This window comes from Apaloderma vittatum, unplaced genomic scaffold, assembly GCF_000703405.1.
Source record: "Apaloderma vittatum isolate BGI_N311 unplaced genomic scaffold, ASM70340v1 scaffold6293, whole genome shotgun sequence".
Taxonomy (NCBI): domain Eukaryota; kingdom Metazoa; phylum Chordata; class Aves; order Trogoniformes; family Trogonidae; genus Apaloderma; species Apaloderma vittatum.
The window spans coordinates 46,543-70,764 of NW_009709766.1; the positions used below are offsets into that span (position 1 = coordinate 46,543).

Sequence of the window (24,222 nt, forward strand, 5' to 3'; positions counted from 1 at the left end):
TGCATAAGGAGATCCGGTTGGATTGGAATTGGCCACTGGACCTGTGACATTGGCATAACTGATATTGAGACAGCTGCCACTCTGTGGATCCTCTTGTATCTTCTGGATGATAAGTTCAACAGCTTTTCGGTTTTGTTCAGGTTCTCCACTCACAGTGACAACCCTCTCTTGCAAGTTGATCCCATCAGGTTTCTGGGAAAGCTGCACCCAAGCCCCTGACTGCTCCATTATAGCCTTCACTGTAGCACCTCCCTTCCCTATTATCAGACCTGCTGTGCTGTTGGGAACTATAATCTTTACCTGTAATTAAAAAAAATATATATAAATAATACTTCTGCTTTGCGCATAAACACTACAATATTTTGCTTCCCTATAAAAGGAAGGAAAAGAATGAAGCAAGTTAGTCACCATGCTTTTAAAAGAAAAGGTTAAAAAATATATTAAAAAGAAACACAGCTCATCACGCTTTCTAATGCTCTGCATCTGTTTCAAATATATAATACAAAGAATTAAACTTATTAAAATAACAGGAAAATAATATTTATCATTCTCTCACAGAATATACTGCTTCCAGCATAGTACATTTCAGACCAAAAGATTAAGCAAATGCAGGTATTAAATGCTTGTATGAAACGATTGTCTTAAACTGTATCAAAGCAAGCGTTTTCATCTGATTCCTCTCTTTCCAGGCTAATGCAGCAGGCCAATTTTAGTCAAAATGTAACAGAAATTTTTTTCCTGCCCTTAAAACATCTATAGTAGCAATAACTTAAAAATACGCACTTGGCTAAAAGCAAATATGGTATAGCATGGACAGATGAAATAGCTGGTCTTGAAAAGGACAAGATCTTGATTGTTCAACCTTGTCACTCATGTCATTATGTGCCACAGTGTATTATTATTCAGCCTATGGAAATGAAGTGCAGCAGGAGAGAGTATCTAAGTGCTGAAGATTTTTAAGGAACAAAATATGGCACTTGTACATCTTAAAAAGTTAATCAAAATACCTTCAAATGGAGAGTATTTGCCTATAAACCCTACCTTTCCTCCTGACCAAATAAGTTTCAAACTGATACAATCTCATTAGCATCCAAAAATTTATTCCTTATTGGCTTATTGCTATGAGTGAATTATGACACTTACGACAAAAATTCAATATTTATTTTTCCTGTCTTTTGTTTTCAATATATATTTTACAAATGTGTCTCAAAGGTTTAATGCACCGTATGCTTCACGATTTTGAATTAATATGTTGTTTTATCCCACAAAAATCTATTTAGCCTACTGATATCTATTTGTTTTGGGGAGCATAGATGTAGGGGTAGCACTTAGCATTTTGGTGAAAGGATTCACAAATTGAAAAATCTCAGTAACAAGTCAATATAAAATACAATTAAAATTTTATTAGCAACATTCTAATTTTACTGCCTAACATAAAGTCAAGGTCATAATAAAGTCAAGCTAATTACAAATAAAAATGCACGCCCTATAAACTTTTTCTACTCTTGCATTTTAGATATTTCCAGTTGTTACGACAGCAACAAAATCAAATCTTTGAAAATCCAGCACACTATAAAGATGAGAAACATTTATATTTTGCACTTCTACAGTAAGCATATTAAAAAATTGTAATGTAACATATTGCATTTGGTACTGAATTGTTTTATGGCATATATAAAATTTCTGATCCCTTTAGAATTTGAATTCACTTTCATTGATATGAACCCAAAAGATATTCTAGAGAGTAAATAAAAAAAAGATTAGTTGCTGACTTATTCTAAAGGTAACGTAAAAGTTGGGTATCAAAGAAACATTCAGCACATCCGTATACTAAAGAATTCTACGAAAATACAAACATCTCAATATGTGTATATACTTATATACATATTTGTGTATATACACACACACACACACACATTAAAATGTTTTTTATATATATTTATAAGCAAACCGATTTTTTAAGTCAGGACATCTCAGTGATTTTAAAATGTACTTCAAACTATTTGGTGAATCTGAGGTGCCTCTTTTTAGTTTTTCCATCAGAAACAGGAAATTGCTTTTAGATTTGTTCTGATATTTGGGATCTAGACATAAAATCTTTTAACTAATTGCTAAAGATACAGTATGATCACATTTTTGTTATATATATATGGGGGGTTTTATCTGTTTTAGTTTGGTCTGCTGTTTGGTTTTTTAATGGGTTTTGGTTTTTTTGTTTTCTTTGTTTTTTTTTTCCAATTAACACCCCAAAAATGTCAAGTGGTATAAAATTGCAAATCTTTTAATGCATGGCACAGCTTTCATGGTTTTGGTTTTGTGCCACATACCACAGAAAACATTTACCTGACTTTACTGATTTATTGCACACTAACAGCTTCTTTGGGAGATCTTGGCAACCATGATTTACCAGATCCTGCTTGGTTTCATAACCAAGGTGCAGTTCTAAACAAGTTAGGTGTAAACCTCTTACATAAATTTAAGAGAAGAACCTAAGAATATCAGGTATGAAAATATGCTCTCACAACCACACATGTGATTGCAGAATTAGCTATAAAATTTCATTTTGGAGCAGCATGCAATAACATACCTACACGTGCAATGTCTGAAAATCCAGGTTACTGCAATATGGATAGAATTACTCTAAAGAATTGGTGTAGTAAAATAAAAAAATGGTTTAATTCGGCTACAAAACTAAAAAGGAAATGTTCCGTATGCAACAAGAAAGATTTTCTCAAGGAACTACTACCTTTTTTCACTTGACATCACAAAAGTGCATCTCTAACAGCTCTGGTTGTTAAACAGAATTATCTGTCTAGAAGAAAGGTAAGGAATGATGTCCTCCATGCCCATCCGCTCACACCTTGTCCAGAAATGTTTGTATACTTAGCCATACAAACAACATACAAATTATGCTAAACTTCAGAAAATGAATCTTGGATTTGCTGGATTAACATGTTATATGTTTGTCTGCTTCTGAGGTAAACAAAAACACCTGTTTCTAAACATCTATTTTAGAAACATCAGATTGTGTCTTTCACCTAACAACTCTCTTAAATTGTTTTAGTATAGGAATATACCACTAATATTCTTAGAAATACAAGTCCTGCCAGGGTGAGTATTTCACCTATTAACACACAGGACATCTTTTATTGTCACAAAAACATTACATTCCAATCAAAATTCAGTTTTAACAGAACATAAATACATTTGTATGCACTCTGTGTACATAAACGTACACAGTAAAATCATGCTCTTCCTGAAATGAATGGCAACTTTTGCATTATTCCGAGATAGTCAATTGTAACATTCATGTAATTGTGACAACTGATTGAAAATGTTATTTAAAAACTGGAGATATTTACTTTAAAAAGCAAAATATATTTACGATTTTATTTTTTTTAGGTCATATTAATCTTGTTACCGATTTGCAATTCTCCATCTGTTTCCTGCATTCACTTTTTTTTTTCCCCCCTGGTTTATATACTGGAACATCAACACATTACAGCAAGCATTGGTTGTGTACTACAGATCTGACATATTAGGCCATAGCCCTCTAGGTGCCAGTATAAATGAAATAATGCAAATATAATGCAAAATAATGCAAAAATAGAAATTGAAAAGTAAAAACTATCTATGCGGGGTTTTTTTACCTGCATAGCCATCATTTTTTAAAAGTACTTAACTCTTGTCAGGTAAATTGGACAGTGCTCCTGCTTCCCTTTTTCAGATAAGTTCAAAAAGTGATCTGGATGCAGAAATGAGAAACCTAACTACTACCCAAAGTAAGTTCTCTGAGCTCTCCAATCTCTGACTATGCAGGAAGGACAGGTTTCCAGGTTTGTGTTTGTGTGTATGCTCCTGGCTACACTGAAACTTCTGCAGTCAAAATAAAGTATAAAACCAATTACGAACATAAGCTTAAAACACATATGCAATTTTTTTTTTCAAATGCTCTAGGAAGTAAACAAATGGAAGGAACTCAATCTTTATATCATACCAAATAGATTTCCTGAAAAATAAGGACTGCAATTCTGACACTCGCTTACTCTCAAAGCAAATTAATTACTTCCACAGGCATCACTCTCATCCTATTTGTGTTAGCATAAGCAGGTTCAAAACGGGGCTCAGAGAGTATTATAATTGTCCCCCGGAATGAATCAAGCTATAACAAAAATAAAAGAAACAAACTCATTTCACTGCGTTTGTTTTCACTAACACATTAGTATGTCTTTAAACGCCTGACAAAGGAGCAACAGTCCAAGAAACGGTGGTGCTTAAGAAGGGTTCAAACCAGAGAGCAGGTTGTTGCCCTCAGCTCCTGATGAGCACTTCAGAGGATGATGCCCAGCACTCAAGGGATCTCAGCCCTGATGTCCAGAGGGCACAATTTGGATTGCTTTAACTTAGCATTAGTGTCTCATATTCACCCTTGCATGCTGCAAAATCCTAGACTCCTAAACCCCGTATCAGCTCATTCCCTTGCATTATCAACCCACTTGCATTATCCCAGGCTGCACTCACCTATCCGTCAGCATCACCTAGAGGTCCTCTGATTTCCCAAAACTGACAGTCCTGGCTCAGTTCTGGGAGCTGAACAGCACATACTGTGGAGTGCCAGATGTTTGGTGATCACGCTGTGCCACCTCTCACCCCCTCCCTCATGCTGCAAGGAGATAATCTGCACCAAGCAGCTACAACATATGCAAAATATCTTTGTGGAAGCAAAACCACGACGAAACCTCCATTGCAACCCACACTAGTGCCTCATGTCCTGTTTCCAAAGTCCTCATTCCCACTCCTACCATATAAACACCTCCAGCTACCTACAGCAACGTTCGCCACCCTTTCACTTTTCTATTACCTTATTTCTTTACCCTCCTTCTCTCTGATGTGCTTTGCTTACACTCTAAATTCTCACAGTCTTTGGAGGTGGGGGGATGGCAATCACAAGCCAGTACCTTGTGTGCCAGCCGGCTCATACAAAGTATTTACCTGGCAAACGCAGTGGGAGGATGCAATGCACGCTCACTGGCTGGGTGACAACAACTAGCACTTGATGTGGCTGCTATGCCAATTAGAGTTGCCGTACATAGGGAGCCCAAAAACCACGACTTTAGGTTCAAAGCTGCACACAGTGGAGCGACACACGCCTGCACTGAAATTACACTGGAAGAGGTCTCACTGCTTATACAAAACAGCATCAAAACTTGGAAAAAACCCAAACCCAACAATTTGGCAGTAGAAACATTAAATTGCATCATCCTCTCCCTATTCTACCTCATAGAATTGTTTCTGAAGAGATTGCACAGAGATTAATGAACCAAGGAGCTCTTAAATCTGTTATTCAGCTTTCCTTTCTCCTCTTTTATTTTCATACGTTTAATTATAACTTATGCCATGAATCTTCTGTAATAGTTGTTCTTCTTTCTTCTATTAAATTTTTAACTACTTTTATAATGTTATTTTATCTTCTTTTAACAGAGAAACACCTTTACAAAAGCATTCCACCTAATCTACCAAATTTGTCTTAATCTGGCACAATTCTACATTTTAGTCTCTCTAAAAAAAAAAAAAAAATCACTGCATTCCCTTAAAACTGTATTTAAATTACTATCTTCCATTTTATCTCTTTTTCTGTGTTCATTGCTCATCAATTACTTTAAACTCTTTAAAACACCATGCAGGCTCTGGATTCTACGTCTATGAAAATTTCATGCTATTTTAGCTGCTCATTTGACTATAGGCTTGGAGTTGATGAGAAGGTGTTCTGAAAGCACAAGTTCCTGCAGAGAGCAGAAGAGTAAGAGCCGTTACTTCTCTGTAAGGTGGGCTAAACACCCCGCTGCAGGAGGCTTGAATTGACGTGAGTAGTCCTGTGCTACCCATCCTTCCAACTGAAGTGACAGGATGATGGAAATCTGGGAGAAAAACCAGGATCAACAACAGATGTGACAGAAGTCTACTGGAATAAAACTGAAAGACAACCAAGCGCATTCCAGGCAAGATGATGCCTCCATGCCCTTAGAATTTACAGCCATGGTCTGCCCCATCAGGCAACTCCTGGAATGTCCCTGGTGTCGACCACAAGTTCAAGGCAGAACAAGCTACCAAAAGGTCATGAGTACAGCAAGCAGGAATACCAGGTACTGGTTGCTCAGTCCAAGAGTATACATTCTCAGAGAATAATTAGAAGGAATAGAGACACCTTTCTAATGGCCTGTTGGATATTTAATGACTACAGTAAGCAAATATCCATAAGAGGGAAAGCAGTTCTTTGTAAATTTAGCTAGATCACCTAGATCCATAAATAAATCTTAATCTTCCTGGATTACATTTAAATTCTGTAAATGCCATTTCAATTCAAATTCTCTTTTTCTACAAAATTATACCTAGAACTGAAACATTCTGTGAGCAAGTCTTCATTGCAATTGCATTATATATAGTTGCTACTCTGTTCCTCAACATATCTTTTTTTCCTATTAATCTTTGTGTTCCTGAGATTTTCTTCTCAGCACAAGCATCACTTCTAGTATTTCCTTCATACATTTTTACCTGCAATTATTGCAAGATGAATATCAATCTGCTATTTCTCTATGTTGCCCCTTGTGGTATTTTTGCCTTCATAACTACTGTTTGTTTCAAGTTGATTCAAAATTTAAAGAATCTACCAAGAAAATATTGCAAGTTAAGAGGTCTTCCAAAAGTTTAAATCATACCAGATTATGACAAATATAATAACTTGAAACATCAGCGAAAACAGACATTCTAACAGATTTATTTGCATCTACCAGTACAATGCAGGAAGAGTTTGGGGTGACTCCCACTCTAGTGTTTATCACATGTTTATTTTGTTCCAGGTCAGAGACCTCCTCTCAGCTGAAGCTGCATTTCTCATGGGCATTATTTCACTTCAGACCTGAAAAACTATCATGCAATAGAAACCTAATTTCAGCTTAAATGCTCAGGAATAATTTGCATCTTCAATCAGGAGCCTTAGAACCTTGGAACTAAGTTGGAGAAAGATTTAATAGAGGAAAAAATATGTAAAGGTCTGGTTCTTTTTGCACAAATTGCTGCTTTGGCTTAGAACTAGACTATTTTTTAATTAGCATTTTACATTAAACCTAGACTACTTGAGGGACTAAAAAATGTACCTCCCACTTTATTTAGTTACTATCTAATTACGCTTCTGCCCACTTTAAAGTAAGAACACTAGGATTTTTCTTTCATGCTTTTAAATAAAGATGTAATTTGGAATGCAGACTTTTCACTGCAAGAAATTACCAAATCGTGGTTAAACAAACAAACAAACAAAAATTCTCTGGGCTCTGCTTTAGTTGCCATTCTGTCACCAGAGTGTGTGTAAGCTCTAAACTCATAAATAGAAAGGCTTTTTATCTCAAAATCAGTTTTTACTAAATACGTGTCCATGCAAGTTGTGTATGTAGAAAGAATAACTACTAAAATGATGGTGGTTATTCTGATGATTGATTTTATGAGATTACCTAGTTGTGAAAAAAAGTCTTATTCAAAATGCACATATACATATGCACATGTAGAAATCTATGAGTAGTTTCATGAGTTTCTCTCATGAGAACATGATTCCAAAGTGTAGGAATGGAAGAAACCAAATCCTCCATTAATTCTCTATGATACACAGTTTTAATAACACAGAGAACAAACATATTTTTTTGCTGTGTAGCATAAAAGCAACTTTCCATATTCTATGCATTAATATTTTAAGAGTTTCAAATCACATTTGCAGAGAAGTGTGATGTATTTTGAGTAGCTTCATTTATACTTTGCACTTTTTTATAATTAAAAAAAGAAAAAATCAGTTAGTTAGATACTGAATTATACAGAGCAAAAAATCATAGATTTTCACTCAATTGTGTGTAGTATACAAACAAAATTAGACATCTATTTTGACTGTGCCACTGTTCAGATGAAACACTTTTTAAGAAGATAGAAAGCAGGAACACTAACTGCTCTGGCCAGTAAACCCGGAATAACACTTTCAGTGACAGTAGAATGTTAACCCTATTCTCTAGCTAAATTCACAGTAGTTCCCCCTCTGCCTATCTAAAAATCTCCCCTTTTCCTTTTCCTTATCTAATTTCTTTCATGGTGTTCTATGAATACCTGTCAACATTCCACAGAGCCAAGGGTGGATTTCACACTTTACTTTTCAGATAAAGTGAAGTTTTAGTGTGGTTAAAATAGACAATGATGTTCTCCTAAACCAAATCAATGCAGAAAATGATACAGTGTAGTTATATCACTTCATTAAATTTAAAGGAAAGGACAGCCAATAGAAATGTGCAAAGGGACTTGCCATTACTATGTTGTGATGCTTTTCATTGCAGCTAACTAGAATCTGAAAGCACGGAAAAGCTTAAAGCAGCATGTTAGAAATACATTGAGATATTCATTCTCTGACATTGCTGGTCAGATTATAGCATTACTTTAACAGCATACTAAACTTCACCTAAATTAATTTAGGATTTACATCCAAATTTAAAATCAAAATCACATTTCAGCATCCTAGGTAAGAATGGTCAAAATTAATCTTGAAAACTACATTTTATAATGAATCTAGCTATAGGACTGATATAACAAAAGGACATTGGCACTTCTAATTTATTTTCAGATTATCTTTGCTACAGTTGATTTCTAAAAGATATTTAGCACATTTATTAAACATTCATTTGGCAATTCAGAATAAAATTTAAGTCCTCTATACCATCTGCAGGAGGCCTCTTTTCAAAGCTGTGGGACTAAGGTGATCCAGCAGAACCTTTCCATTCTACCATAAGAGAAAGAATCTGTAGGGACCATTTAGAAAAGTAACTTTCCTTCTTGCTCAAAGCTCCTTGAAATCTTTTTATGAGAGGTCAACAGAGAAAAAGCTTGATGATCAGCAGTAGAAACTCTGTGGTTACATATATCAACATATTTGTGATTTTCAAACGAAGATGGCGAAGTGCTCAGATATATGACAGTCATTAGCCCCTTTCTTAAAATCAATTTCCATATTTTAGTATTTATACACTCACAAATATCCATACATTTTGTATCACGACTATCATTCTGATCATTTGAAAATCGAAGTTTCAAATAAAAAGCTGTGGAACTGAAAAAATGGTAGAGACTGAAAGGAGGCCGAACTAACTTTTAACTAGAATCTGAAACATCTTATTATTCTGAACTGAGAAATGAGGCAGACTTCAAGAATATAAAAGACAGTACAGAAACAATAAAGATTGGAATGCTATGTGAATTAACATAAAACTATCAAATTTCTATTTTACAAGAACTAGTGTGATATAAATTACCCATCAGCATTTACTAATAATTGTCATGTAGAAATACAGCATTTTTTTAGTCATTTTCTGTGTTAGATACAGCGATAAATTGTGGTAAACACATTTTGGTTTTGACTGATGACTGATAGTAAATATTTAGATTTTAATCACTTCAGTTCATCACAGCTACTAAAAGATTTTATAACTGTGCACCAGTTGATTCTTCTAATCCTTGCCTGCACTTTGTATGCGTAAGGATAAAATATTACGGCTAAACTTGAACAACAGGTATAAATATATATATAAGTATATAGTTATTCATCATTTGTTTTCCTAATAAGAATTAAAAAGACTCTACTTTCATGATTATTTTTTATCAGTGAAGGGTTCCACTAATTCAACTTTTAACTGATCACAATTATTTCTTTGAGAGAGGGGACACTTGTAGAAATTTACTAAGTAAGGCTGTTTTGACAGTAACTGCTTAAAAGTTGAGAAGCTGAACGCTGTATACTAGGAAAACAGTCTCTGTTATAAAAAAAATACAGCCCAAGTTGGGGTGGATGGAAAAGGAGGAGGATAATTAGTGGGAGACAAATTAGAGACAACTGAATATACTCCAGCTGCAATACACTGCACACTACCACTGCTGAAAAAGCATGTGGCAAAGGTGAAGGTCTAGCCAGTCAATGCTGCTAAAATAACAAATCACTGATCCACCTTAATCTCATACGTATTTTACTGGACAGCACATTCAATTCACTTGTTCTTTAGAAAAACGAGGGGTTTGTACTACTTTTGGTGCCTAAATCTTGTATTATTTATCAAGTGTTTCAGTTATTGTCCTGCACAACAGAAAACCTACATCATTACACTTGTACGTCCTTCAGCGTTAACCTAAGTTCACTGTTCCTTTACCGTACTCGGAAAATATTTTTAACTGTTACCTATACAGGGTATTAGTATCTCTATATCAGTATCTTCAATATGATAAGTATAAATTTGGATATAGAGGACTCATGAAACAATCCACACTTGTATTGACAAGCACTGGTGGAAGGGCTTGATCTCTCAGTACATGAAGTGGCTCACTGGCACGGAAACCGATTGTTGGTATAGCATCTGACATCGGGAAGTGGCTTTCGGTTAAGCAGGATATTTGTTTTAAAAGAACTGATCTTATGGAAAGAAGGAGAAAGCTAGTAATGGAAAAAATATGCTTTCCTTTCCAGGACTTCTCAGGACTCTAGAAATATTATTTTCTATGAAGCAGAAAATTAGTGAAAATTTTTTAAAAATGCACACTTTAAGGCAGACTCCTGGATGCTTATTTATGGACCTTAATCCACATAAGCATGCTTGCATGTCTGGCAAACCCAATAGCCAAGCCACTTATTCAGAGGATTTATTCTTTGCCAATTTTGAATTGTGGCTGCATGCCCATGTCCTTATTTTTGGAATATCTCTTTAATAATCCTGTAATGAAGAACATGTAACTCACTGATCAGGGGTATAATTACTTTATGTAAAAACTTACAGTTCTGAAAGTCCGTCATGTAAACTACACTAACAGGAAAAGGCAGAGTGAAAAGTATCTTGTCGTGTCTAAGCACTAACCTGTAATGACAGAATGTTTTCCTAATAACAATATAAGTACAAATTTTCTCATGAGTTCTTTACTTCATTTACTAAACATCATTTTTTCCTTCAGATTTTAATACACAATAAGATGGTGAGGCCAAACACTTTTTAGAAGGACTAAGATTTTAAACACCCAAAACATCTAGCTAGGCAAACAATTAAAAAAACCCAATGACAAAACAAACAAAAATCCCCAAAAGTCCTTCTTACCTTTCCCTCTGACATAATATTTGATGTAAAAAGCTTAGACAAAGGTAAATACATGAAGTAAATATCAAACTACTTGAATATATCACTACTATATATACTTTTTAATATACATATACGCACACACTTCTGTAATATACACACACTCCTATACAGGACTCCATAATAGTTGATGACTTTTAAGGAGAAATGGTCCTATTGCATTTAGTACCCAGTGAACAGCTCCAGCTCATTTAGAGTACAGAAACTACTCATTCAGCAGTGTCTCTTTAAATCATTTGTTCGCATTTCAGCCGATTCTACAAACAATAAGGAAAACCAAAAGCAAACGAGCCCATATGGAAGACACGCACATGTTCCTGCTCTATACAGACACAATGAATGGAGCCAGCCCTTCCCCCCGATGTCTCAGAATGCCCCAGCTGCCATCGCGTCAGACACGAGTTCGCTTGTGCACAAACCGGAATGAAAGCTCTCCACATGACGAGACCGTGGAATAAAACCCCCACTCTGTGACAGAATTATTTCAATAGGTTCTCCAACCTTTCGCTGAAAACAAGTTTGTGCTCTTAAGAATATTAAGTAATTGAAATAACATATTTCTTAAGTGAGAGATATGTTTTATATTCAGTCTATATTTATTTACTCATACAGAGATAAGAAAAGACAGAATGGGGCATTTTTAATGGTGTACCTTGATGTAACCTGGCACCAGTTTTTACATGTTCTTTTTACTCACAGATCACAACATTATAAGGTTAAATGAAAAATAAAGCTTATAATATCATTGACTAATATCTATAAAGTAAATATGGTGGAATGATAAATTACTTGTTACATTTATAAGTGTAAAGAACATGGTAAATAAACACATGAAGAACAATAAGAACACGGCAACCAATAAAGATGATAAAAGATGAATGTACTGTGTCCAAATAAACATGGCCATAAAATAAAATTAACGAAAAAACACCAAAAAACCCTAACATCTCCTTCTACATAATTTATAATCAAAATCCCAGTGTGATTATTCTGTTCTCCATTCATTTCAGCAAAAGAAGGAAGAGGAAACACACATGAATTAACATCCCTGTGCCAACCCCATTAATGCCTCCACTCAGTGAAAATACGAGCATCTTTAGTCATGTTCTGACCTACGGATTGTTCTGAATAGCTTCATGGTGTTTTTCACTATAAGAATGGTGAAAAATGGCAAGAAATTTGAGTTATGCAAAATGCAGCTGCTCTATCTACACAAACAATCTGTATTAATGGCATCAAGGGCTACAGCTGCTTTGCACCCCTGGCTTTGCAAAAGATGGCCAGCAGCGGAGGCTTGAACCCTTCTGCACTGACTGAGCTTTGTATAGCAGGAACTACACAATGAAATCTCAGGGAGGCTCTCTCAAAGATGTCATTTGAGAATTGTTTTCAAATGAGAAAGGAAGTAAATGACAGTTAAAGATAAAACATTTAAATAACCATATTTCTCTAGGTCATAAAAAATACTAACTACCAGAAACTTTTCTTAGAAAAAGGATGTAGTTTCACTAATGGGTGGATGTCTTCTACCTTAATAGTCCTACCTATTGTAGGACTGTGTAGCCCTCTAATGCTAATTGAGTTTCTTGACAAGACAATTCAAAACCCTCCTCTCAGAGCCTGACACTACAGCTCTGACAAGGATCAGAGAAAAGAACAAGGTAATATTAAGTTACTGGTCTCAGGAAATATATCAGTAATTACCACTAAGTTAAGGGGCTGGCTTAGAAGTTAACATTCACCCAAGTCAATTTATATGTACATGTTTATGTTATATGTATATCTACTTCTTTGTTTTCCCTTCTGTAAACTTTCAGTTATACATTTTTAACCAAGAAAGCAAAAAGGGAATAGTAACTACTGCTGGAAGAGGAAGAGAGAAAGAACACTGGAATAAGTGGAAGCAAGGACAGAAGTTAGCAATTACTGGAGTAAACAGAAATGAAAATATTGGTAAGTGCTAACATGGTCCAGTTATGACAGTCAGCCTTGCTTACAAAAAAATAAAGGTATAATTACAAGAGACAACTGAAGATACAATTACATCCTCCTTGTTAAAAGTGAAGATCCTGGATTTAGGTCCTACCAAATTTAGGTCAATGGGGAAAACTGTATATATTTAATATGAAACCACATATTCATAAAAGATATTGTCTCCATACATCTGTACTCTGGATTATAGTCCTCATACAGTGGGAATCTTTGAAATCAAATTTCATTAAGCAAAACTATAAATGAGCAACAACAAAAAAGAGAAACTTTTAAGATTTAACTAAGCAAAAAAGCAGCTCTGCCCAGGGAATACTTTAATATAGATAACATTCACATGTTAATAAATTTGGCTAGATAATCGGCTGATATAAATTTTCACATGGAAAAAAATTACTCTTCGTGCAGACTAAGTCTGTGGGGCACAAATGTTATAGATGGCTGTACGTACACACATACATCACACATTTTTATACCTATACTACATGTGCAATTCTGTATGTGCGTTAACATGGAAAATTAACTTTTCAAGAATAAATTTGGAGTCAGCATCTTCATAAGTTGGATTTAAATCTCCCTTTTTAAAGATATATTGAAAAAGAATTTGCATCTAACTTTTGCCCTCATCTCAGCTCCCATACACACCATATACATATTCTCCAGCTTCCACAGACTACAAGTTATTTTTAATTTAAGAGAAAAGATACTAACAAATACAAAAATAAAAAAAAAATTGAAAGAATTGTCTCAATATGAGATAAAGGTTAGGAAATCAACAGATTTACTAACTGGTTTTGATTTTGTAATACTTTTGTCCCTTTTTTTATTTAACATATGTTCACTATGAACATTGTTACAGTAAAGACTGTTTTAGAGGGCGATAAAGGCATTATAAATTATTATAATCCCAGAAAGGTTACATAAACCTGCACACAATCTAATTACAGTTTTTATTAATATTACTATGTAATTCTGCTAATGAGTTTTATTTTACTATTTCAACAGTAAAAAGTTATATTTCAAATACAAACATTATTTCATAAATTTTGAAAGGACAAAATGCTCTTGGTGATAGCAAAAAGCATTAATTTTGCTGAGCCCTCTGAAATTCAAATTGAAAAGTTTATACTCTTTTCTTTCACTATTTCTGATTTATTTTCTTACCATTAAAGCAGAATTCAGATAGGTAAAAAAGACTTCCTGTATTAGCAGTGTAAATAGTAGGACAATTAGTAGTATGATATAAATTTTATATTTTCCATGCCATCTATTAACTTTGTGTAATTATCATATTATACTTAAGTTTGAATAAAAAGTACTCAACAATACATGGGCTATAGAATATAATTACATTTATGAAATATCTGCTGTAATAATAACATTTGTAGTTAAGGCATTTTACAGTCCATGTTTTGCAACTAGACTCCTTAATAAAAATAAGCCTAGCAGAAATCTATCTTTATATTCAAAATGTATTTTTATAGTGAAACATACAGATATTATTTGTGTTAGTAATATCTACATCAAATCCTCAAATTCAGGTTTCAGAACATGACTTTTATCCCTAAGTTGTAATCCCCTTTTATTATACTCATTCATATGTGTTTTTATTAATGCGAGGCAGGCACAACTTACAATTTACTTAGAAACTGCATGTAGTGAAGACAACTCTCGGTGAATATGTGTGCATTGTGTACAGCCAATTTGTGTTTACTTGGAAATGTTAAAGTGTAGCATTAACTATTTAATTATTTTTAACATAATTAAAGCAGGAATTAAGATAAAGCAGCCTTTTAAATGCTCCAATACAGGCAAAATATAACCTGTGAAGTTATCTGTTATTTCCTTTTGCTTCTAAAACTGAATCTGATAATACTGTTTCTAGACAATATTTACAGTTATTTTACTAAATATTTAAAATATGATTAATAAATGTTCTGCAAAGATATGCTTAACTTTTGATTTCTTTTTTTCTGCATCACTTAATTTTACGTGAGCACTGGTAAGCAGAATATCTGAAGGAAATGTATTTTGCTTCAATACTCTTTACTAAAGAATGTCTTTAATCACAGTTTAATCTATTTTATAAACCAGTTCTATTCCATAAAGCTGTAACACTTAGAAGAGCTTACACGGAAACTGCATTTCAGCATCTCATGGGTAGGGGGCAGCTGTTAATTTATTATCACAATTACTATTAAGAGAATAGTGGATCAAAATATTCTTACTGCATTTATGTTTTAGTTAAGTGTGCAACAAAAATAAACATAAAAGCTGGGAAGCATGGAGATCACCTATTAGGTTACTAGAAACACAAAAGAAGAATTTACACTGCAGTAGAACTGCCGAAGTGCAGGCTTTCAGGAACTTTAAAGAAACAGAAATTTAAAGCCTACTTTTTTAAACCCATCCAAATAATAGCTGAATGAGTAATTTGTCATGTAGAACTTTATATTGCTGAACAAGGTGAGGGAAGCAAACAAAAGAGTCTGGAAAGAACTGATCTCTAAGGCTGCCTCTGCTGGGTGCCATTCGAGAAGCAGGGGAAAACAGGAGGCCAAAGAGCCAGCAGTCACTCTGTACCTCCAGACCAATTTTCTTCAAGGCTACAAACAGGAAAGATTCCAATGTAAATCCCTGGGAGGTAACGACCACTGGACTCAGCCCCTGAGAACTTCTAAGGATGCTTATTAGCCTACGGTCATGATCCTCCCACTGATCCACTATTTACTGACAGTCCTTGTGAAAAACTGGTATTGTTCATAGGGACTCTGATTTATTTTAGAACAACAACAACGAAAAAAAAACACAGGAAAAAACCCAACAGACCAAATAACAATAAAAAACCCCAAGCCAAACACCGAAACCAACAAGTGTGAAAATACTACAGGCACTGACCGAGGGGGAAACACTGCCTCTGAATAAGATGCAGTTACATATTGTTTTGGCTACAAGGTAAAAGTATTGACTATCTTCAGCCTGGGATGCTGTGCTACGGGCCGGGATCTCAACAGATGAACTTTATCTCTGACACCACTTATTCCCTATAGTGCAGGAAGTCAACCAGCTTCTTCCTATGATTTGTATACCAAGAACAGTGATTTGTCACTCAAATCAGGCAGACACCTACACTAGTTGTTCTCACATCCGTCTATGATTTCTTGCCATCTGACGAACTCTCAGAGCAGGCAAAAGGCAGGGGATGCATCCAGCACAGGTGCAGTGTGTTGCTGCACTACCCCTACTAACAGCTTCTGAAAGTCATAATGTAGCAAATGGCACAAAGAAAATATTAACTACCACGTGCCCAAAGCAGGGTCTTCACTCAACTCACTCTGACACATCAGAAAAATATGGTATTGTCCTTTCTATTTTACAGCCTGTGCTGCACAGGATCTGTCCTGCTGTGACAGTAACCTCAGTGTTCCTTTCCACATTCACATACAAGTCTTGATCATATGCATTTTGAACTCTCCACGAGCTGCTGAATTAAATTCTGAATAGTTGGAGTCTAACCTTTGTGCAACCGACACAGTAAGCAGCAGAAAAAAAATGCGGTAAAGTCATCCAGATTTGCAATCTGGAGATGGCTCTGACATTCTGCTTTCCCTGGGTTGTCCAAATGGCAAAGAGCATGCCAAGTGACTCTTGCCTATATACCTTAGAACAGGGCTGGCTTTTTCTCCCAATACTAGTTCCGAATATCACCGAACATGAGGATTAAGGACTGAAAGTTAAAGATAATTTTGGTTAGACCACAGAATTAACATGCTGTCAACTTTCACTCTAGTTCACATGCGATGGAAGTTGAACAGGGAAATAGCCGACACTTTACAATATGATATCTATTTTCATCTTGTACTGATGAAGTCTGCTTCAAACATTTGGACTAAAGAGAATGAAAAAAAATAACACCTCTTTGCGCAGGACGTTTGAAGACCTTTATCATATTTTGACAAAGAGAAGAAATGTTCATTCCTCGACTTTTATAGGTTTAATGACCCTTTTTCATAAGCAGATAGGACCTTTTCCGAGTACAAGGACACGGACAAATACTAAAACTTACATATCTACAAATATCCTTAAATGAAAGAACAAGATCTTCAATCACACTGTTAGTTTGGTTTTTTTTAACTCTCAAACAACTATCCATGTAAGTCTAAAGCAAAAGCCATTGAACCCAAAAAGCATTATCTTTTTACATGTTCACTCCAATATTCTGAAGTGACTAAACCCCATTGCAAGTATGCAGGAAAGTGCAATGATAAATTTTCTCCCAAGTCTCAACATGCTGACAGAACTAACATTGATTTAAAAGTAAATTAATGAGATCAAAAGCAGGCTTCATTAAAGTCATGCTACAGTACAATTTGTACATTTTCTAAATGATCTTAGAATGTTTCTAAAATTCTACTTTAATTCACATCTTCTAACAAGTTTTAAAACTAATGACTAACAGTTAAAACCGACGACAGGCTAAGTCTTCATTAATGCACAAGAGGGGTGACCACGTAATACCTTGCTAAAAGCTGTTTTCTTAAAAGAGAAAAAGAAATTACTTTGTCCCTTTATTTTCTCATATTTTTTTAAAGCTTTACTTTTACTTTTTTCCTCTTTTTTTTCTCCCTATTTTTATCTGGGGCAAGGGGGAAACAACAAAAAAATCTACTGACCAGGTAGAGTTCAAAACATGAGGAGTAATGGATTTAAGACATTTATCCATTTTAATAGAAAAAGAATAGTAATGCTGCCCATTACACTGTGAAAGTGTATCCCTTTGAAGAGAAGATGAAATAGGAAGCTTCTAATTCTTTTCAAGCATAAAATCAAAACAAGACACAGGAACATAAAATCATATTTTTACTTACAGGACTGCAATTGGCAGATCATTTGTGGCATCCTATGAATGATATGCCAGCAGTATTCAGAGATTTAGCAGTGAGAAGCTACATCTTTCCCCATGTCTCATGATAATATTTTTCCTAAATTTAAGAAAGGAGCAATAAACATTGAACCCTAAAATTGCTGTGTTTTACAAGAGAGAAGAAACAAGTAAATCAATATAAAGGAATATGAATACAAATAATTACCTAGGTAGTTGTCCAATGGGGAAAAATGTGAATAGAAAATAAGAGTAAAAAACCTGCAAACCAATTCGCATATAAGAACTTTTGTTTAAAAATCTGTATCGTGTCTAAAAATATATATATTTTAAGGAGACAAGAAAGCCAAATGCATTGAGCTCAGATACATCATATTGGGAAAAAGTGGTCAAAGAAGAAGAGAAATATAATAAAAGTAATGAATTGACCTGAGAACCAGGAAAAAAAGTATCTACAGTTAGTCTACAGAGTATAGGTTTATTATTCTTAGAGTTCAGCCATGACATGAAGCATTGTAGCTGAAAAACAGCAGGAAAGGTTACCTCTGAAGCATGAGGACCCTCTCATTCGAACAAGGGAATAATTCTCCCTAGCTCTTTCTCTCTATGTTATCTCTAACATTAGCTATTACACGCTGCCCACAGTGTGCAACTTGTAATCAAAGATGGAGCTTTTGTCTTATTAAATTGCAACAAAAAGGTCACTTGATGGAGGTATGAATTTACAAACAATAACACCTACACATTTGAAACGTAAGGTTTTTTTTCATACTAAAAAAAGAAATGTTTTTCTAATGTTGGCATTTCCATTCAACCTTGTTACAGCACACAACTTCCACTGGGGAATCAAAACCATTTCTGAGTAAGTCTATGGTAGCAATAGCAAGACCTGAACAGGAAGGAACTCTGAATGTGAAACTGAATAACTACTAAAACTGAAGATGAAAAGCCCTTGCTTGAGACTTAACCAAAAAAGTTACGCTATGTTAAGAAGTTACATGAAGAATTTTTCTGTAGGTGGCAAATGTAGACAGTAAGTTTGGGGACTTTCCAGATAAAGTCAGCAAAATATAGGGCCTATTTCATCAACTCTATTCCCTTAAACATCATGATGAGGTTCTTACAGTTACCATATAGATCTGAACACCACTGCCACACCAAACCTGATTTGCTTCTCATGCATCTACTTGTGAATAAAAACAATGGTGTGATACCATAATTACAAAAATGTATTTAATATATCTGTATTTTATTATATTTGTGGTCTTCATGGAATTAAAATTTTAGAAAATGGTATACTGAATTTTTTAGTGATGGGCTTGTACGAAGCACTATTAGAAGATGTTTCTTTCAAACACCATATCATTTTTGCGAGTTGAAATTGGGTATAATCTTCTGGATGTAAACAAAAAAGGTTGTATTTATCAGTGACCAATCTGACAGGTTGAAAAAAAAAAAGTCAAATTGTTATCTCACAGAGAACTGCCAAGGCAAATATTCTGAACAACTAAATTAGAGTAGTAAGATTTTTTTTTTAATTCTATGGCACCTTTTGTCAGAATGCTAAATAACTTCATATTGGCTTTGCTTTTAAATACAAAGGACTGAGATTTGGAAAGATCAAGTGATCAAGCATCAGTCAATCTGTGACAGATCTGTAAAGAGAACAGTTTTTCTCAATATCACTGTAAGAAATGACATTAAAATCAGAGAATTAAAACAAGATTAAGATTGCAGTTAAAATATCAGAGAGAGTATCTTAAATAACCCTCATATCAAATTGTCAAAGGCAAATAGAGACAGTATCTCAATGGCCTACAAGGCTATCTATTATCCTGGGATCACGATTAAAACTACTATTTGTACTTTAAGATAAATCTACTGATAAAAACTTTATCATCTGAAGTTGGTTATTATATGTATTCAAAATTCCATTTCCTAGTGATAACAGAAGAATAAAACAAAGATTTATTTCCTATTTCTTCTTTTACATATCACAACAAATTATATATTAAATATAAGTGATATATCATAGTCAACTCTCTAAAAGCTGTCAGTATGCTTTACAGATAACCTCTAATCTCAGATTCTACCTATATATCTGGAATGAAAAGATTATAGTTCTTCAAGTCATTTACAGACAGGAATAGGACCATTCTTTAAAGTCAGAAAGAGAAAGATCATCTACATCAATCATTACAATTTGGAGACATCAGTTAATCCTCCAATCTCGAGCTATATTTGCACTATTACATGCTATTGCAAGCTATAGTTTTGCATAAAATCAAGAGGTAATATAAGCCAAAAGTGCAAATTCCCAATACCAAGACTGTAACTGCCACACACTTGCACTGTACCTGCTGGATACAGACAGAACCAAGAAAACTGGCTCAGTCCCATCATGTAAAAAAGTTGAAAAATATTATTTACTACAGATATTGCAGCAACTAGGTGACGTAAATACACTCCAAAAATCTGTAAGCATTGAGGACTGAATGGACAAGTCCTACAAAATTTATATTACGTTATACTAAATGTTAAAATAAGAGTTTCAGGTGCAAAAGCAAAGAAGCAAAATGCAAACGCCATGGGAAAAAATAGTGCACTAAAAAAGTAAGAATAAAATAAGTTTTATATGGTGAGTTTATGACACGTTTATGATAAATTCTGCTATATTATTGAGCTTAAGCCTACCTAAATTATAAAGGAAGGGGAAAAGAGTGCTACCCATCACTTTCCTGACTCACTTCTAAGTGGGAATGTGTCCTTTGGCCTTTTATACTCTTATAGCCCTTAGGAAAGGTCAGGAGGATTTTCTCACAGAGAAAGGGAGAAGGAAACATGCAATGGCTTGCAACTGCATTTGTAGACGTACAACAAATACACAAAGGAGAAACACAAAGCTTAGGTTTATATCACTTGTGTTTCTTCCTCTAAAGTAATAATAACATCAGTAAAGCAGAATAAAGAATAAAAAAAAGCACTTGTAAGCAAAAGGAAATATGCAAACAGTTGAATTATAGAAATATTTGTCTAGTTAATGTCACTTAACTGTTTAAAAAAAAGGATTAAAAAGGATTAAAGCTTGCACCTTTACAAGGTACTGCAGAGGAAAAGCAAGCATGTTTTATATGATGCTTGTGGTGTTATTCATCACGTGAGATGAAATTCCCTTCTGAAGTGGAGAAGTAAAATTGATTTCCTCCTTCTGGTAAATAAAAGTAAAGCTATATCCTGCTAGCTCCAGGGGCGTCAGGAGAACAGTTTCACCACTCTAGCTCTATGACTATCAGTGTTCTGACAAAGTTCATGAAAGGGTAACACTGAAGCTCTCAGTTTAAAAGTACGGAAGGATTGAGTTCTTTCAAGTGCCAAGCAGACAGGAGGGGGAAACACACAAAGAAAGTTATTTTAAATGTTCCTAATTCTATTGGCTCTTTGGTTCTTTCTTCCTTGGAAAGTTTGCAGTGTATGAATTTTTAATGTGAACAAAGGCCCAAGGAAGTTCTACTGAAAAAATAAGAGACATTTACAACAATAACATTGACAGATGTTATCTTCCCAGGACAAAGAAATAAAGAAAAACCCACTTCCAGTGCAGAGATTTCTGTTGCATCTGTGACAATTCAGTGTAACACAATGCACGACAGTTCTAAATGAATTGTTTTCATCCACCACATAAGACATTTTGGAGACTACCCTCTTCTTGAGAATCATAAACTGAGTAGTTTTGTGAACATTGAATTTTTTTCAAAAACCAGTTCAACAAAAGCCCAAATTGCCATACAAAGGAGTTATGATCTCATCTGAACGGAGGCAAAGTGACTCATTAAAAGGAAGACATAATACAAGCCAGATTTCCTGCCCAGCTTCCTTTGACCTCTGTTGGCAGAGCGATTTTCCTCTTGCAGTAAAAAACGTGCCTAGAAATTGTTCTGCCCGCTATGCGAGCCATGTCAGGAGAGTACAGCTGACATGTTCCTACAGCAGGATGGGTCACATCAGGTATGCTCATCAACACACATACTCGACAGGCCTCTAATTGCAATGACTGATGGAGGGTCCTCCAACTCAGTTTCGAAATCTCACTCCAGCAGCAACCCCGCAATAAGTATTGTTTAAACCTTGCTTAATCACCTTACTAATCTTTAATATAATATATCATCACGATTAAAATATTACAGAAAATTGAATGATTGTAAGCCTGATATGCTACGCTATCGACACAACAGGACATGCTGTGAATTTACCTGACACCTCAACACTATATTTCTTCACTTCCATCGAGTTAAATAAGCTCCTTCCCATTATCCAAATATAACGCCTTGTGAGAAAACCCATACCTGAAGAGTTATTTCCTATTGAGAATCATCTTGGGCAGCCATATATCAAAACAAACATTTGGGGTTGTTCTCTAGCATTCTCCTACTGGGCACTTACATGACTACTGACGGGTTTGGGATTACTGTGTTGGAAGCTCTTTTCGTGCGACAGCTGCAGTGCAGATGCTTGTCGCTAACGCTGGTGCTGAATGCTAATCACTACTACAGACCGGGAGCAATCGCCAGCGACATCACTCCTCACCAGAATGAACAGAAAGGCCTTAACTGCCTTATGTGCTCTGTGCTTCTGCTGGAATGCCTAGAAACCACTAGGAAATACTAGGAGGGATAAAAGAACTAAAACCAAAAGGGTTAATGATAAAGGCAGTTCCACATGTCACTTAAGGAACTCATTTCTCTCCTTCATATATACAGTTTTAACGCTGCTCAAAAGAGATCTTGATTATATGTATGAAAACTGAATTGAACAGAATGAACAGGTTATGAATAAAATGCATTGAAAGATGTAATCCACGATATAGGAAGGGCACGATGCATTTCCCTTTGCTTGTATATTCAGCTGTGTCATCTGAAAATATTCTCATAGAAGAGCCTTCTATAAAAATAAGTATTTTTAGCTATTAAAAAGTCATCTGAAGTTTACACGCTGCAATGTAATTTTGATAATTCAAAATTCATAGAACAGATGCAAAGTAGGTACTTCTCTGATGCTAATTAAACAGCAGGCTCATGTAGTATTTCCTGTAAATAAAAGCACCTCTTCTTTTTCTCTATGTAATGATCATCAGGGTATATTGATAATTTAAAAAAAAGACAGAAAAAAACGACAAAACAAAAATGGGTAAGAAGACCCAGAAAATAAAAATAGCTCCGCATTTTCAAACTCTTCTAATTAAAATATACAAAATACTAAAATTAAGAGAAAGAGAGAATATGGCTGAACAGAGCGTTCATAAAATATCTCTAGGCATTGGCAAAGATTTTATCTTTGTCATTTAATGATGATGAAGCCAAATAACTGTTGCCGGAATGGAAGCAGGCTGATGAAGAAGGTTTTCAAATTGAAGTGAGGGATATCGCAATTTATATTTTTCTTAGTAGTTCTTCTATCTGTACAATTTCTCTCTAAGTTTCATCACTTTCTGTATTAGATGTCCCTCTCAGCAGAGAGTCATGTGTTGATCAAAGATATATTGCTTTAATACATTTGTGTTCTGTTGCACGTTAACTTGTTTGCTCCTACAGCCAACAAGTTCTAAGCAGTTGACAAAATATCAGAGGATCGGTAATTACTAACAATGTTGACTTCCAGGGTAAATGAGCTTGTTGCGAGGAAAAGTTTTCTGGTATTTGACCTAATTTGTGCTAGATCTGAGAGAAGCGTTCAGCTAACTTAAATAAACAATCTGTGTGTTAAAAACTGTCAGCGCATACTGCATACTTACGAACACAAAGTACATTAAGTTTAACAGTACATTAAAAAATGAATAAAGTATTTATTAAGCATGAATCAGTTCTAAAAAGCATGGTACGAAGTAACGTTAACAATTTTCACAGGGAAAGCAAAAAGATACACAGTATGATGATTTGTGGACATAATGAACTGGACACACTTTTTTCCAGAAAAAATAAACAAGTTCAGTTAAAATACTGCTAAAAGCAGAGTTTATATATTTAAAAATTAGATATGAATTAAACTTCCTTAGATGTGTTTAGTATGCTTTTAGAAACTTAAATTTTACTTAATTCTTCATCTATAAATTTTCATTCCAAATCTATTTTTTTATCACGTACACTATTGAAATAATGCCTC

General features: G+C 34.7%; 1 protein-coding gene across 1 annotated transcript in view; it reads right to left on the reverse strand.

Moving 5' to 3' along the window:
* Nucleotides 1–24,222, reverse strand: part of NOVA1 (neuro-oncological ventral antigen 1) — a 37,989-nt gene that overhangs the window by 2,768 nt on the left and 10,999 nt on the right. The window contains exon 3 of the mRNA XM_009867048.1: nt 1–300. This exon is cut by the window's left edge and continues 2,768 nt beyond it. Coding sequence (XP_009865350.1) covers nt 1–300 — 300 coding nt within the window. The remainder of the gene's footprint in view (nt 301–24,222) is intronic.